Genomic DNA, 14,181 nt, shown 5'->3' with positions numbered 1-14,181 from the left:
ATGATACATGCATTCATTGTGGAATGATTAAATCAAACGAATTAATATGTCTGTTCCCTCACATACTTCTCATTTCTTGGTGGTGTTGAAGAACTTTCTGAAGCTAAGGTAGCTCCATGTTTAAATGGACATGAAGCCATCGATAGATAGATACACTTGAATTAAGACTTTGATTGTACAAATGTGTGTATGTGTAGGCTACAATTAAACTCATATTTGACACTGTCAAGAATTAGTAGTTTTTGTTTCTAATGGGGTAAAATGTCCAGGATAGCAGAGAAAGAAGTCAGGAAAGCTTACTGGTTTGTTGTTGTTTTAATTGCATTGGCTTAGGAGTGAACCCGTCTCCCTTTCCTATTGGCCTCACATTTTTTTAAGTGGATAACGTTATGACAAGTTTGATAAAGATGATGCTTCTGACTTCCTGGAGACAGGAATCAATTACCATGAAGAGATAACATTTCTCTCCATTGAGCCATTAAAAATAAAATTCACAGGCTTCTAGACCTTATGGCTTTTTGAATCTTTTTAGGTTGACATAATTTGCCTGTGATTCTTTCTGGATTATTTATTTGTATATTTGGTTTTATCTCCTCAATTTTAAATTACAAATAATCCTTCCATAGATTTTGACCATTTTTAGGACAGCATTCCTGAAAGCATTTAATTCTCACAGTATTTTTTTTTTTTAGAAATTAATTAATTTATTCTCCTGGCTCAGAATAAGACATAACTTGTGTGGTTCACAAGGTGGTTGATCCCTTCCCCCTGAGTTTCTGGCATTTCTGGTGGAATCCCTAATGAGAAGTTTGCAAAAGAAGAACCTGAAGAGAGCTGAAGGAGAGCCAGAGGCAACCAAATACTCTAGCCTCCCTGAGGCCTCTCATTTGGGCCAAAGCCTGACCTTCTGAGCCAGCTCCTTCATCCATTCATTCATTCACTTATTCTCCCATCCACTTATTCATTCATTCCTGTGTCAGTTACCTAATGAGCATATACTGTGTACCAAATGCTGACTCAGCACTGAGGACACTTGGGTGAACAAGCAGATGTGGCCACTGCCTTTGAGATACCCATGCTTTACTCACAATCTGGAGGGCTTCTCTTACCTAAACCCAACTCCAGCAGTGTCCAGCACAGATAGAGTCGTCAGGATGCAGAGTCAGGCACATTCATACCCCACACGAGATTGCCTGCTGGACAAAGGACTATGATCCTGCACTGTGTGGAGCCCTTCATTTAGCTTGGCAAGGCATCCTCCCATCCAAACACTTGGCTTAGCTTGCGATCCTTCTCATATTCCTCTGTAACAGAAAGCGGATTGGTATGCAAAAGCTTCTGATATGATATTCTTATTTATTTTCCCTACTTTCACATTTATTAGAAATAACTTCAGAATTACAGTAACTAATAGATTTTTTTTTTTTTTTTTTTTGAGCTGGAGTCTTGCTCTGTCACCCAGGCTGGAGTGCAGTGGCACAGTCTCTGCTCACTGCAGCCTCTGCCTCCCGGGTTCCAGTGATTCTCCTGCCTCAGCCTCCTGAGTAGCTGGGATTACAGGTGCTTACCACCACGCCCAGCTAATTTTTTTTTTTTTTTTTTTTTGAGATGGAGTCTCGCTCTGTCGCCCAGGCTGGAGTGCAGTGGCGCAATCTCGGCTCACTGCAAGCTCCGCCTCCCAGGTTCATGCCATTCTCCTGCCTGAGCCTCCGGAGTAGCTGGGACTACAAGCGCCCACCACCATGCCCGGCTAATTTTTTTGTATTTTTTAGTAGAGACGGGGTTTCACTGTGTTAGCCAGGATGGTCTCGATCTGCTGACCTTGTGATCCACCCACCTTGGCCTCCCAAAGTGCTGGGATTACAGGCATGAGCCACTGCGCCCAGCCTGTAACTTTTTTTTTTTTTTTTTTTTGGTACAGATGAGGTTTCACCATGTTGGCCAGGCTGGTCTTGAACTCCTGACCTCAGGTGATCTGCCCACCTCAGCCTCCCACACCACACTGGGCTGACTAATAGATTTTCTTACCTAAAAGTTAGTCTCTGGTTATGTTTCTCCTTGCCTTGTTGGGTGATTGGCCCGGGGCATAGCTGTGTTTCTGTCCCATCAGGTGTGGGCTGTAGGATATCATTTATGCATGTCCTGGAAGTTTCTGTGCAAGTGACGCAGCCCTTGATGCATTGAGCCCAAGCATCATCTGATCTTTGTTTACTGCACTGATTATGGTTTTATTTGATCTTTCCTTCAATTTTCCTCATGCTACTTGAATTTCCACGTTGTTTTTGTCCCGGCATTTTAAAAAATTTATAGGGAATCTGAATTACAGAATCTACCTCTCAGCCCTGCACTTTCTCAGTTGTCAGTTTCTTAAAAAGTTTTTGTTCAGCCTTCACATTATTTTAGCTTGACTTTTTTTTTTTTTTTTTTTTTGAGACAAATCTCGCTCTGTCACCCAGGCTGGAGTGCAGTGGTGCAATCTCGGCTCACTGCAAGCTCCGCCTCCCAGGTTCACGCCATTCTCCTGCGTCAGCCTCCCAAGTAGCTGGGACTACAGGCACCCGCCACCACGCCCAGCTAATTTTTTTATTTTTAGTAGAGACGGGGTTTCACTGTGTTAGCCAGGATGGTCTCGATCTCCTGACCTCGTGATCCGCCCACCTTGGCCTCCCGAAGTGCTGGGATTACAGGGGTGAGCCACCGCGCCCAGCTGACATATTTTTAAAGTCTTTTTGAGAATTGTCTTTATTTAACTAGCTGCAGTTGTCCCAGAGCTTAATTCGAAGCAGCATATTAGAACTGTTTGGGTGCTATCTTGAAGCAAAATAATTACCTTATAATAGTAATGTGTGTTTTAGTAAACTGGTCATTATTGTCATAGAGGGCTGGAAAGAGTGTCTTCTTAAAGCCTATAAGGACCCTAGGGTACTCTGCGAATAGCAGAGTTCTAAACCTGAAGGAAAAAATTAAGGGGAAAAAAAAATTGTGTTAGTGGTCAGAAGCCCCGTGTCCTTATGCATCATGGCACAGCCCACCCTGTAATGACAAGAAGGTGTTGTATTCCACTGACACTTGGGGGCTCTTCTGTCATCCCTGGGGTTGCTGCGTGTACATCCTCAGAGGCTCTCTCAACACAGTTACCAAGGGTCAGGTGGGTTACTTAGACCATCTCTCTAGCTCATACCTTGTACTTCTGGGGGCTGAAGGTGATAGGACAGACCCCCAGCCCAAGACTGGGGGTCTGATTAGAGTTGCCAGGCATCCCGTATATACAAAGCATGTCCTGAATTTTGCAACTTTTGTCCTGGATCCTTTATTAATTTGTCAGGATGCCCTAAATGTCCTGTATTCAGCTTTTTTTTCCCTAATCAATTACAGAATTCAGCAATAAGAGCTGTTATTCAGATTTAACCGGGCATCCTATATTTGCAAAATCTGGCAACCCTGTGGCTGAGGAATGTTGCTGCTCAGCCTGTGTTCTTGGTTAATGGACAAGGCAGCAATGCCCACATCCCTCCATTAATAGTCACTTTGAAACACTAATTTCTCCTTTCTGGTTATATTTTAATATCCCCAGGGAAGAAGTCAAATAACTCCGCCTGCAGTTTTCTTTAGTGACCAAAATTGCAAACTCTGTCACGGGCCCTCTGTCACAGCTGTTTTGGTCCCAGATCCAGCTGATAGGTTTCTTGATGAAATAATGTCTGCGAATCCCTTTCTCAGACCGGCACGCGGTGTGAGCATGAGAGAATCTGCAGTGACAGCGGGTGATGGGCGGGAGGTGGTGGTGGCAGGTGGTGATGGAGACCTCCTTAAAACCCCAGGTGGTGAATTTCTTCTTCCCTCCTCCCTGGCTCACTGCCTTTTAGCGGCTGTGACATGGCCAGGGCGTGGGGAGCTTCTCCAGGCACGCTTAGCTGAAGAGATAACGCTGTCAGAGGACAGCAGTTACTAGTAAGTAACCTACATTTCCCTTCTACTCTGGCTACTCCCTGCTGTCTAAATAGAGAAAGTGGAATTAAGTTTATTATCTGTGACCTAATACTAGTTCCTCTTACATCCTGCCTTTGTGCAAAGGGAAAAGGGCCATTTAAAAAGTGGTGGATGAAGCTTTAGTATTGTAAACACTTTCAAGGGTTATAAAACAAATCTGTTGAATGAACAAGCATGTGAGAGATGGTATTCTAGAGTCATGTGTGATCACCCAAATTGTATATTTCATTATAAAAAGTATATAAAGTCATGGTATTATAGAGTGTTAAAATTATACATTATCAATGAATCAAGAAATTAAAATTTCTGAGAAAATTCTTGTCAGATCACTTTCATGTCTACTAAAGCTTTTAACTTTTTCTCTAGTAAAATAGTGGTCAAAATTAGCATGTGGAAAGTAGGCTAGTGATACTGAGGTCGCAAGCCGTGCTTCCAAGCCTAGAGATATTGCAGCAACCTCTTCCAAGCCTGATAGCCCCTTGCGAAGAGTGCTTTCAAATGGGTAACTTGAAAAAGCCAGCTAAGCAAAGATCAATGGAATCATAGAACATTAAGACATGGCAACTTGAGGAAAAGATGTAATTTGCACCTTTTTTTTTCTTTTTTTAAATTAGACTTTTTTTTTTTTAGTGATACTTTTCAAATGTTACTTTCAGAAGCTGTTATTTTGGTCTGTTTCTTTCATCCTGCATGTGCTAATTTCCTTGATTAATTTGGAGAACATCTGCATATAATTCCGTGATCTTTTCATTGGCAAAACCTCACAGCTTTGCACAAGACTTGGAGAGTTCACATTCCAGACAGTCTGGGATTGTATCTAATTGAAATGCCAAACCTACCGAAGTGCCAGAGCGTAAGTGTGTAATTATGTAATTTTCTCTTGATCTTTCAGAGTCTTCCTGCGAGCAATTAATCAGTATGCAGATATGCTGAACAAAAAATTTCTGGATCAAGCCAACTTTGAGCTACAGGTAAGAGAAGAGGTAGACACGAGCTTTGTGGAGAAATCATGTTAAAACAAATTGCTGGTCCGAGCCAATATCTTACAGTATTTCTAATCCTTGAACTTAATTGGTCTCCCATCCAAGATGCGGAAATGGAATTTATAGTATGTACTATTGGAACCTGAGGAGTGAAAATTGTGCCTTTGGAGTATTTGCTTAATTTAGCAAGGAAAGAGATAGAGTTGTTTCAGAGAGAAGCTATTGAATCAGAGTGACAAGGAGGGACTCTCCAAGCAGGGAGGCCACCAAGTCCCAGTGTGTGTATCTGCCAAGATTGTCTCAGCCCATCTTACTGTGGAGGGAGGATCAGCAGAGGAGGAGACACAGGTCTGCACCTAGAGCTCAGCTTGCTTTTATAACTCTGTGTTCCCCCCATATCCTCTCTCGGCCTTGTGCTACTAGCAGTGGCTTTGACCAGGCCAGAGACCCTGCCCCCCAGACCCCATGGTCCATCAGAAATGCTCCTTTGGTGAATGCAGCGTGAGAGAGAGAGAGTGTGTGTGTGTGTGTGTGTGTGTGTGTGTGTGTGTGTACGCATGCTGTAAGGATTGATTTTGCCTGGCCTGATTTGTGTGTGTGTGTGTGTGTGTGTGTGTGTGTGTGTGTGTGTGTGCATGCTATAAGGATTGATTTTGCCTGGCCTGATTTCTTACTGTGCATCCAAAATGTGTGGCTCTCACTTCCATTGTACTCTGGATGTGTTTCTGCTAATAATGATTTTATCTGTCATTATTATTAGTTTATTTTAGTAAAGGATACAAATTTTTGAAAAGCATGCAGATACAAATGGCATGTTTATTTCCTGGGCAAGATGGTTCACTCTCTCAAAAGGAACCCAAAGGATTTTTGTTCACCCATTGGGTGATGCAACCCCAAAATAAGTTACCCAATAGCAAAAATTAGAGAGCCACCTGCTCTTTCATTTGCATTGCCCTTATTTTTATAATTTTTTAATTTTAAATGTTTATTGTATTGGCATTATAGGATATAATTAGATAATAATATATCAGGTGCCATATATCTAAACATGTTACTTGTTTATAAAATTTTTTATCATTTTCTCTGCTGAATGCCTGTTTTCATATGTCATAATAACATACTTTCTCTTTATACAATATATATGTGCTGAATATCAGTTTAGCAGGTAAAATAGGAAACATTCCTTCCTAATCCTTTGCTGCCTCTCACTGCCCCTCTGCAGGGATAACTTTTAACTCATTGTTCTGAATTCTTTGTCACGCTTTCAGCATTTATATGAGCCTGTGTGTGTTTTCTTTTGGCCTTTAACATGAACTGGATCATACTCTGTGTTTTTCAGCTCTGTCATATTCCACGATATGAATGTACCAACATTTATTCAGCCATTTCTGCACTGATAACCTAGAGGCTGCTTCCAGGTGTTTACAATCACAAGCTGTGCTACCGTGAGGGCTGTGATACATGTGCCTCTTAGTACACGCATTGCTATGGAATAGGTTGATCTCTAGGCCAAATGATATGACATTTTAAGTTTGATGGAAAATGATCAATTTCCTTCCTAACATGATTTTAGCAATTTGCCATCCCACCAACCTTGTTTGAGAGCTGCCACTTTCTATCTAGAATCTTCTTCAACACTGATTTCTTTAAAATGATTGATTTTTGTTTTTATTGGCATTTTTCTGATGATTATTTAGGCTAAGAATACTTAGCGGCCATGTGGGCTTCTGCTGTGAACTCTCTGATCATTTCTTCTGCTCACATTTGTATTTGGCTGTCTTCCTTTTTTATAAGTTGGAATTCTTGATATAGGCTAGGCATGAGTTTAGGCTTATCATATAGAAACATTTCATTTTTCTGCAGTGAAATCTGTTATTTCTTTTACAGCTATCTGGTTTCATGTTTTACTTGGCAAATCTCTCCTTGCCTTAATATTATATACTTCTAAATTTTACTATTTTGTGTTAGTTAGAATCTGCTAATACCTTTGTGGTTTTGTGTTTTTGTTTTACCTTTCAGGTGTTTAATCCATTTGGGATTTCTGTAGTTAGTATAGGGGTAAGGATCTAACTTCACTTTTTCCCACATCATTTCATGAATAGATGACTCTTTCCCCAATGTTTTGAAATGCTACAATTAACATAATTATAAATGTGTGTGTATAAATTCCATTTTCTGTTATTATCATAGAGGCTTAATCCTTATACCTTTGTACCCAGCTAGCAGAGTTGCTACTTTTCCACTCGTTTTCTACTGCAGAATTATCTTGGCTGTTTTTGTGCATTTGGAGTTTAAAATCATTCCATTTGGAGTTTAAAATCAGATAGCTGAGTTTCTCTTTTAAAAACATACTGCTTGGATTTTAGCTGGAATCCCATTGAATTGATAAATAAATTTGGAGTAAGTTTAGGTACTTGAGGGAATCCGTTGCAGTATTTTTTCCCCATCTCATACTAGACTATTTAAGTATTTGTTTTGCCATTTTTCTAGTTTTTTCTAGGTCAGATCTCACACATGACTTGCTGGGTAGATTCCCGTGTGTTTTAGCTGTGGCTGCTCTGGTGGGGGAGCCTGTTTCTCAACATGTTAGTTCTCCCTGGCTTTCGTTCTGTTTCATGAGGATATCCGCTTGGATTCTCACCGTGAGCCTACACACCTTACAAGCCCTGTGCTTCAGGGCCCACATAGAGCTTCACCCCTTGGCAGGTGTGACACAATATTTATTGTTGTTTGAGGAGGGGTTAGCAGGAATCGCTGCCTGCTGTCGGCTACATTCTGAGAATCACTGTCAGGGGCCCATCTGGAAGAGGACCCATGTCTGCACGTACCCAGAACAGATCTTAATTTAAACACCACCAGCACTACCATGAGTGCTCTGGCTCAAAGGCAGTCCTGGTCCTATATAGGAAAAGAAAGAATTAGGAGTTGGTAAAGCTGTCATTTAAAAAAAGCATTCGTGTTTTGTTGTTGTTGCTTTTGCTGTTGTTGTTGTTGCTGTTGTTGTCAAAGGGAGCAGGGAGAAATTAAGATCTATTCTGGGTCCTTGCAGGCATAGGTCCTATTCTGGCTGAGCCCCTGACCATGATTCTCAGAATACGGGTGGCTGCAGCCAGTGATTCCAGCCGGTCCTGTGGCAAGGCTGAAATCGGTGGGAGGTGTCAGTCCCAAAAAGAAAAGGAACGACTTGTATTTTATTGACTGGCGCTCCCCTTTCTTTATAAAGGGGGCTAAAAAAGGAGAGCCCCATTGTGGGCTCTGAGGTTGGGGGTGCTGGGCTCAGACCCCCATTCTGCTTCATGTGTTACCTGTAGCTTTGGGCTGGTCTCTAAATCTCAGCTCTGCAATGGGGATAACAGCACCTACTTGGTTATTCTGTGGTAATCAAATGAGCTGGTGTATTACTATAGAAAGTGTGCCGTTAATAGGAAGTGTTGGATAAATGCAAGCCCAACAAACTTTTCTCAAATCCTGCAAATGCTCTTAAATTTCCACTTACTTCTCAGGTAATTAAAAATAGAGTCAATATAATGTTCACACTTTATTTTTATAGAACTCTTTGCAGCTATCTCCTTTGATATAATAAATATTATCTCTGGTTTGTAAATGAGAAAACTGTGACCCACAACTTTCTTCTTCTAAAGGCCATTGTCTTTTAAACCACATATATGTAGTCCATAAACCCGTGAAATATGGGTTTATTGAAACAAGAAATGTTTGATCTTTTTACATTTGTTTTCCTTGTCTAGTGTATGTATGATTTGGAGGTAGAGTCCTAAATTATGGAAATCTATAGTATTCTTAAGTGAGGAGCTTCATAATTACCTTAATAAAAGCTAACATTGGCCAGGCGTGGTGGCTCACACTTGTAATCCCAGCACTTTGGGAGGCTGAGGGAGGTGGATCACTTGAGGTCAGGAGTTCAAGACCAGCCTGGCCAACATGGTGAAACCCCATCTCTACTAAAAATACAAAAATTATCCAGGCATGATGGTGCACACCTGTAGTCCCAGCTACTCAGGAGGCTGAGGCAGGAGAATTGCTTGAACCCAGAAGGCAGAGGTCGCAGTGAGCTGAGATCATGCCACTGCATGGGCAACAGAGGGAGACTCCATCTCAAAAAAAAAAGAGCTAACATTGATGAAGTGTTTACACATGCTCTGTACCACCTTAAATTCTGTGCATATATTCACTTCTTTGATCTTCTGAGCACTCCTAGAAGATAGATACTCTTGAAATTCACATTTTATCCGTGAGGAAACTGAGGCAGAGAGAGGTTAGAGTCTGAGGAAATGGCAGAGCCGGGATTTGAATATGTGCACCGTAACCTCCGAACCCACAAGCTCAGGCCTGAACTACACCGTGGGTGGCTGGTTAGCAACAGGTATAGAGTGAGTGTGGGTTTTTTTTTTTTAACTTTTCAGAAGTGTGTGCTGAGCAAATGATAAACGACTGAGAGCGTTGTTGAGATCCTATCTCAAGCTGTTCAACAACTTAGCATCTCCTCCTTTTTGGTTTTCAGCTATGGAACAACTACTTTCACCTGGCTGTTGCTTTCCTTACTCAAGAGTCCCTGCAACTGGAGAATTTTTCAAGTGCCAAGAGAGCCAAAATCCTTAACAAGTAAGTTCTCATCCAGCTCTGAAACTGCAGGCAGGAGCCTCCAACTCTAATAGCATAATTTTCATGTGTTTCTAAGCCAACTTGGTACAAATTGAGATGTAATCACAGTGTAATGAAAGGGTGGTTTTAAATCACAAATCAGGTATTGCCTTTTCTAACCCATGAATCAAGATCTAAAATTGCAGGACTCATCCTGGAAGGTTCCAGGTCAGTGTAATCCAAGACTATTAGTGCAACACAGAATTTCAGCTTCCGGAGATAATTCCTTTTGCTGTGCACTATTCTGATGTCATTTCACCTATGATTTACTTTATTGCTTAATTCTTCAATTCAAAAGGAGCTTCTGATGAAAGCTCTTGGCTCGTTGGGATTGTTGAACAACTCATTGGGGAGTTAGAGCTATCGGTGGTTCCTTCTTGGTAGCAGATAACCCCTGTCTTCTTCCGGGCAGGAGCTTTGAATGGACTGACGTGGCACCTTGTATCATTGTAAATAAACCTCTTCAAAGCTCCATGAAGGCCGAGATCCTTGCCGGCTCCTCCAGCTCTGTAACCCCAGTTTGCATCATGTACTGCTGATGATTCAGTATCAAGAAGCACCGTTGTTGCATGGGTTTCCTTCCCATGTTTGGACACCCAGAGGGTCTTGCTTCGTCTCTTTCTGCCTCCATTTCACTAATTTCTCACTGCTGTCGGTGTTCCTTTCATAAGTCCTTTTGAGAAGAGTTCAGAAATTGCTTTGGTGTTACCGAGTCATCAGTCCCTGTTTGTCATTTTAAAAATAACCTCTGCAGTATCTCGACTGTTCTAAGGCTTGGCCAACTCCATGCTGCTAGCTGAGGTTAGAGATTCCAGAAAGAGTTTCAGAAGGTGGCGGCTGCTCTTTCTCATATCCTGTGAGTCTGTATCTCACTTTCAAGGCAAACCCAAAGCACATCATCTCTGGAGAGTAAGAATTATAGTCATGGGCTGGGCTCTGGTGCTCAGCCAGTAGTGGTAATACCAGCTACTTGGGAGACTGAGGCAGGTAGATCACTTGAGCCCAGGAGGTCAAGGCTGCAGTGCACCGTGATCATACCTGTGAATTGCCATGCACTCCAGCCTGGGCAACAGGATGAGACCCCCTTTCAAAAAAACAGAAAAGAAAGAATTATAGTCACGTACTGCATAACCACAGACTACATGCTGTATTTTTACTGTAACTTTTCTTTGTTTAGATACACAAATACTCACCGTTCTGTTACATTTGCCTGTGGTATTTATTGTAGTCACATGGTACATTACAAACATGTTGTACAGGTTTGTAGACTAGTAACAGTAGGCTATACCATATGGCTGAGGTGTGTAGTAGGCTGTGGTATCTCGGTTTGTGTAAGTTCACTCTACAGTGTTCACACAACAACAAAATCACTCAGTGACATGTTTCTCAGAACGTATCCCTGTCATTAACCAAAGCATGAGTGTATTTCAGCAAATCATTTACTCAGCCTGTACTTTATGTCAGTGACTTTCTAGGCATTTCATGCGCATTTTTCTTCTATAATCATTAAAAAGCAAAACCATTCCTTAGGCCCTCGTATCTGCCCTAGTTTCCAGATAAGGAAGGTCACACGCAGTGATCAAGCTACTTGGCCAGTCCAACACCTAGAATGTGGCAAAGCAGCATTCTAATCTAGGTGATTCAGGGCTCACGATTTTCACCTGGGCTGCTTTTAGAACCTTCGAGCTTTTGGTCTGCACCTATCTAAGTAACGATCACCTTTCACCTGGCCATCTTTCCTTCAAGCTTCCTCAGCTGGGTGATTCCTGTCTGACAGCCATCTATGTCAACAGTGTTCGTTGTTCAGAAACGAGAAATGCACTTGCTGAGCCAAGCACTGAGAATGGTGTAGGCAGAGTGGATGCTCGCCTGTGACTACCAGAGCAGCGCGCAGCAGCTGCAGCCCACCACCTCGGGGCCTGCACGGGTGTCTGTCGCTCGTCCTGGCTTGCAGCATCAAGAGACAGACTTCTCCAGGCTGCATCTTCTGGAGACTGGCTCAGCAGGGGCGCAGGCTCCTGCTTTGTGGAATGCACGCTCCCTCAGGGCCCAGGGGAAGGGAGGGATGGTGCTTTGTGATTGTTGCTGTTCTTGTTGATTTGCCTTTGTGCTGGGAATCGTAGTGCAGAAGGTAGTGACCAGCACACACAAAGCACAGTGCGGCACAATGCACTTCAATGCACTGTGAATCCACCAGGTGCGGACACACCTCCTTCAGCACACGCCCCTTGTTGTCCCGTCCAGCAAAAGGACAGCTTGGCCACAGCAGGTGGAGCCGCCTGCCCACGTGCCCAGCGCCCGCTGTGGGGTGAAGCTGGGACCCGAGCCCAGCCCCAGCTCCTAGCCTTGGAGATGCCTGCGGGAGAAGAGAGGTGAATTTAAGCTGGAAATCTGCCTCAAAATAGCTGGCATCTTCTTAGTGGTGGGGCTGAGCACCCCACGAGCTCCAGCACTGCCGCTCTGTGCCGAGCCCTTCCTTCTGTCGGTGTGAGTGTTAAGAGCCTAAGGCAACATCAAGACATGCATCAACAGCGGTGCGGTGGCTCCTACCTGTAATCCCAGCACTTGGGAAGGCCAAGATGGGAGGATAGCTTGAGTCCAGGAGTTTGAGACCAGCCCGGACAACATGACAAAACCCCTTCTCCACAAAAAATACAAAAATTAGCCAGGTGTGGTGGCGCGCACCTGTGGTGCCAGCTACTCTGGAGGCGGAAGTGTGAGGATCTCTTGAGTCCTTGGGGTGGGGGCTGCAGTGAGCCGTGATCACACTGCTGCGCTCCAGCCTGGCTGACAGAGTGAGACCCTCACTCTGTCTCAAAAACCAAAAGGAAAAGAAAAAAAACATTAACCTCGAAGGGCCTTGGCTGCTAAAGAAAACGTTTGCTTCCCACATGGTGGCATGGATTCAGAAGCTTCAAAGCCACGGAAAATTAAACACAGCCAGCCGGTGTCGCCCCCTCAGGAGCCACCCAGGGCCTCTACCTTGGGCTCTCGTAATCTCTTTCTCACAATAGCAACAGGAGACTCTGGATTTCCCCCAGGAAAGTCCCCAGGCAGTTCAGAAGTTGTCTTTGCAAGACCCTGGGAGGATGGCCTCAGGGCTTTGTGCTGTCTGAGGGGCCTCCCCAGGGGCATGAGTTCTGCTCCGATTGTAGAGGTGACAGGAGATGCAGGAGAAAGCTCCCAGAGCCTGAGATAAGGCTGCCTTGACCTTCAGGCCACAGGGCACACGTGTGGAGGGTCAGCCCTATTTGTTGTATTCTTCATGCCACTTGATAAGCCTTCAGCCCTTCATAGTCCATTTGCAAATTTTATTTCTAAATAGCAAAACCTGCATAAGAAATACGTGAAGATGTCCTACCCCAATGCTTAAATTTTCTCAGGCACATACAGTGCCTAGAAATGTGATTTGTTTGAAATTGTCTGGTTAAAAGGGATTCAGTGCCCACTCTGTGCTCAGTCAGGCCATGGTCCTGGTGCTGGGGACGAAGACACAGACCTCATGACGAAGAAGGTCATGGTCTAGTGGGGTAAATGGAGAAGCAAAAATAACGAGTGGAGTAGGGCATGCGTGGAGTGGTGACGGAGGGCCTTGGCAGCCTGGAGACGGCCTGTGGGGCTCAGCCGTGGGAGACAGAGGCCTCCTGGCAGCTTGGGCTTCCCGGCTGGGTGGTGAAGGCAGCTGAGAGGTTTGCCACGGGACATCGAGTGCCAAAGGGCATGGCGCCATCTACACATGAGCAGAGACATGATCTGGGTTGTCGAAGCGTAAGGGAGCAGCAGGACCTGGGCGGCTTGGAGCTTGGGGCAGCGTGCAGGGGCTCAAGGTCTGGGAGTCAACCTCACACTCAGCAAACGATGAGCGCTGACTTGGAGCCCCGTGAGCATGATGCACGCACCTGTCTGTTTCTAGGGGGAAAGGCATGTGGTATAAAGGTGGAGCCATGACACACCCACTTAGTAGGCTCAGCACTGCCTCCATCTGGGACCTGTCTCTTACTCTAGGGCTTGGGAATCCAACTTAAGGCATCTGAGGGAGCATCCCCAACCCCTCAGCCTACCCTTCCCTTCCCCCTTGCTAAGCCCTGCAGCTCCTCACCTCTGCCTGGTCCACAGCTTTGTGGCTCAAAACAACAGAAATTCCAGCATCAGGAAACCTGCCTGCTCCATCCTCCTAATGACTGAGGTTGGGGAGATAATTAGGATTTTCATTCTAAAGACATTCCCCAAAGTGCATGGGAGTAAATAAAAGAATGGGCCATACCACACAGAGAACCGATTATGTCAGACTCTAATTGAGTATGAGATTCACCAGTGTACCACGAAATAAATAACCCCTAGGAATCAAGTCCATAATATGAAAATTTAACTGGCTCAACCTTCAGACATCCTTGGTGCTAGTGACTCCCAAGGAAGGACAGAGATGTCAACAGAATTCTAAGCCTGACCGGCAGCTCTTCCTCCCATCCCAGCCCCCTAGCCTTTTTTACATTTTTGGGGGCACAGGAAATATGTCTAAAATGTAAAAGGGATGACTTTTGATTAGCAG

At 44.0% G+C, this 14,181-nt stretch overlaps 1 protein-coding gene across 9 annotated transcripts in view; it reads left to right on the top strand.

The window, feature by feature from the left end:
* The window catches only part of DOCK1 (dedicator of cytokinesis 1), a 556,524-nt gene that overhangs the window by 439,281 nt on the left and 103,062 nt on the right, over positions 1–14,181 (top strand). For all 9 annotated transcript variants that reach the window (XM_055245699.2, XM_055245682.2, XM_055245663.2 and 6 more), the window contains 2 exons: positions 4,883–4,961; positions 9,493–9,593. In XM_055245699.2, coding sequence (XP_055101674.2) covers positions 4,883–4,961; positions 9,493–9,593 — 180 coding nt within the window. The remainder of the gene's footprint in view (positions 1–4,882; positions 4,962–9,492; positions 9,594–14,181) is intronic.

The sequence above is a fragment of the Symphalangus syndactylus genome, chromosome 2, assembly GCF_028878055.3.
Source record: "Symphalangus syndactylus isolate Jambi chromosome 2, NHGRI_mSymSyn1-v2.1_pri, whole genome shotgun sequence".
NCBI classification, from domain to species: domain Eukaryota; kingdom Metazoa; phylum Chordata; class Mammalia; order Primates; family Hylobatidae; genus Symphalangus; species Symphalangus syndactylus.
Note: the sequence above shows the minus strand (reverse complement) of the source record. Positions and strands in the feature narration are given on the sequence as shown.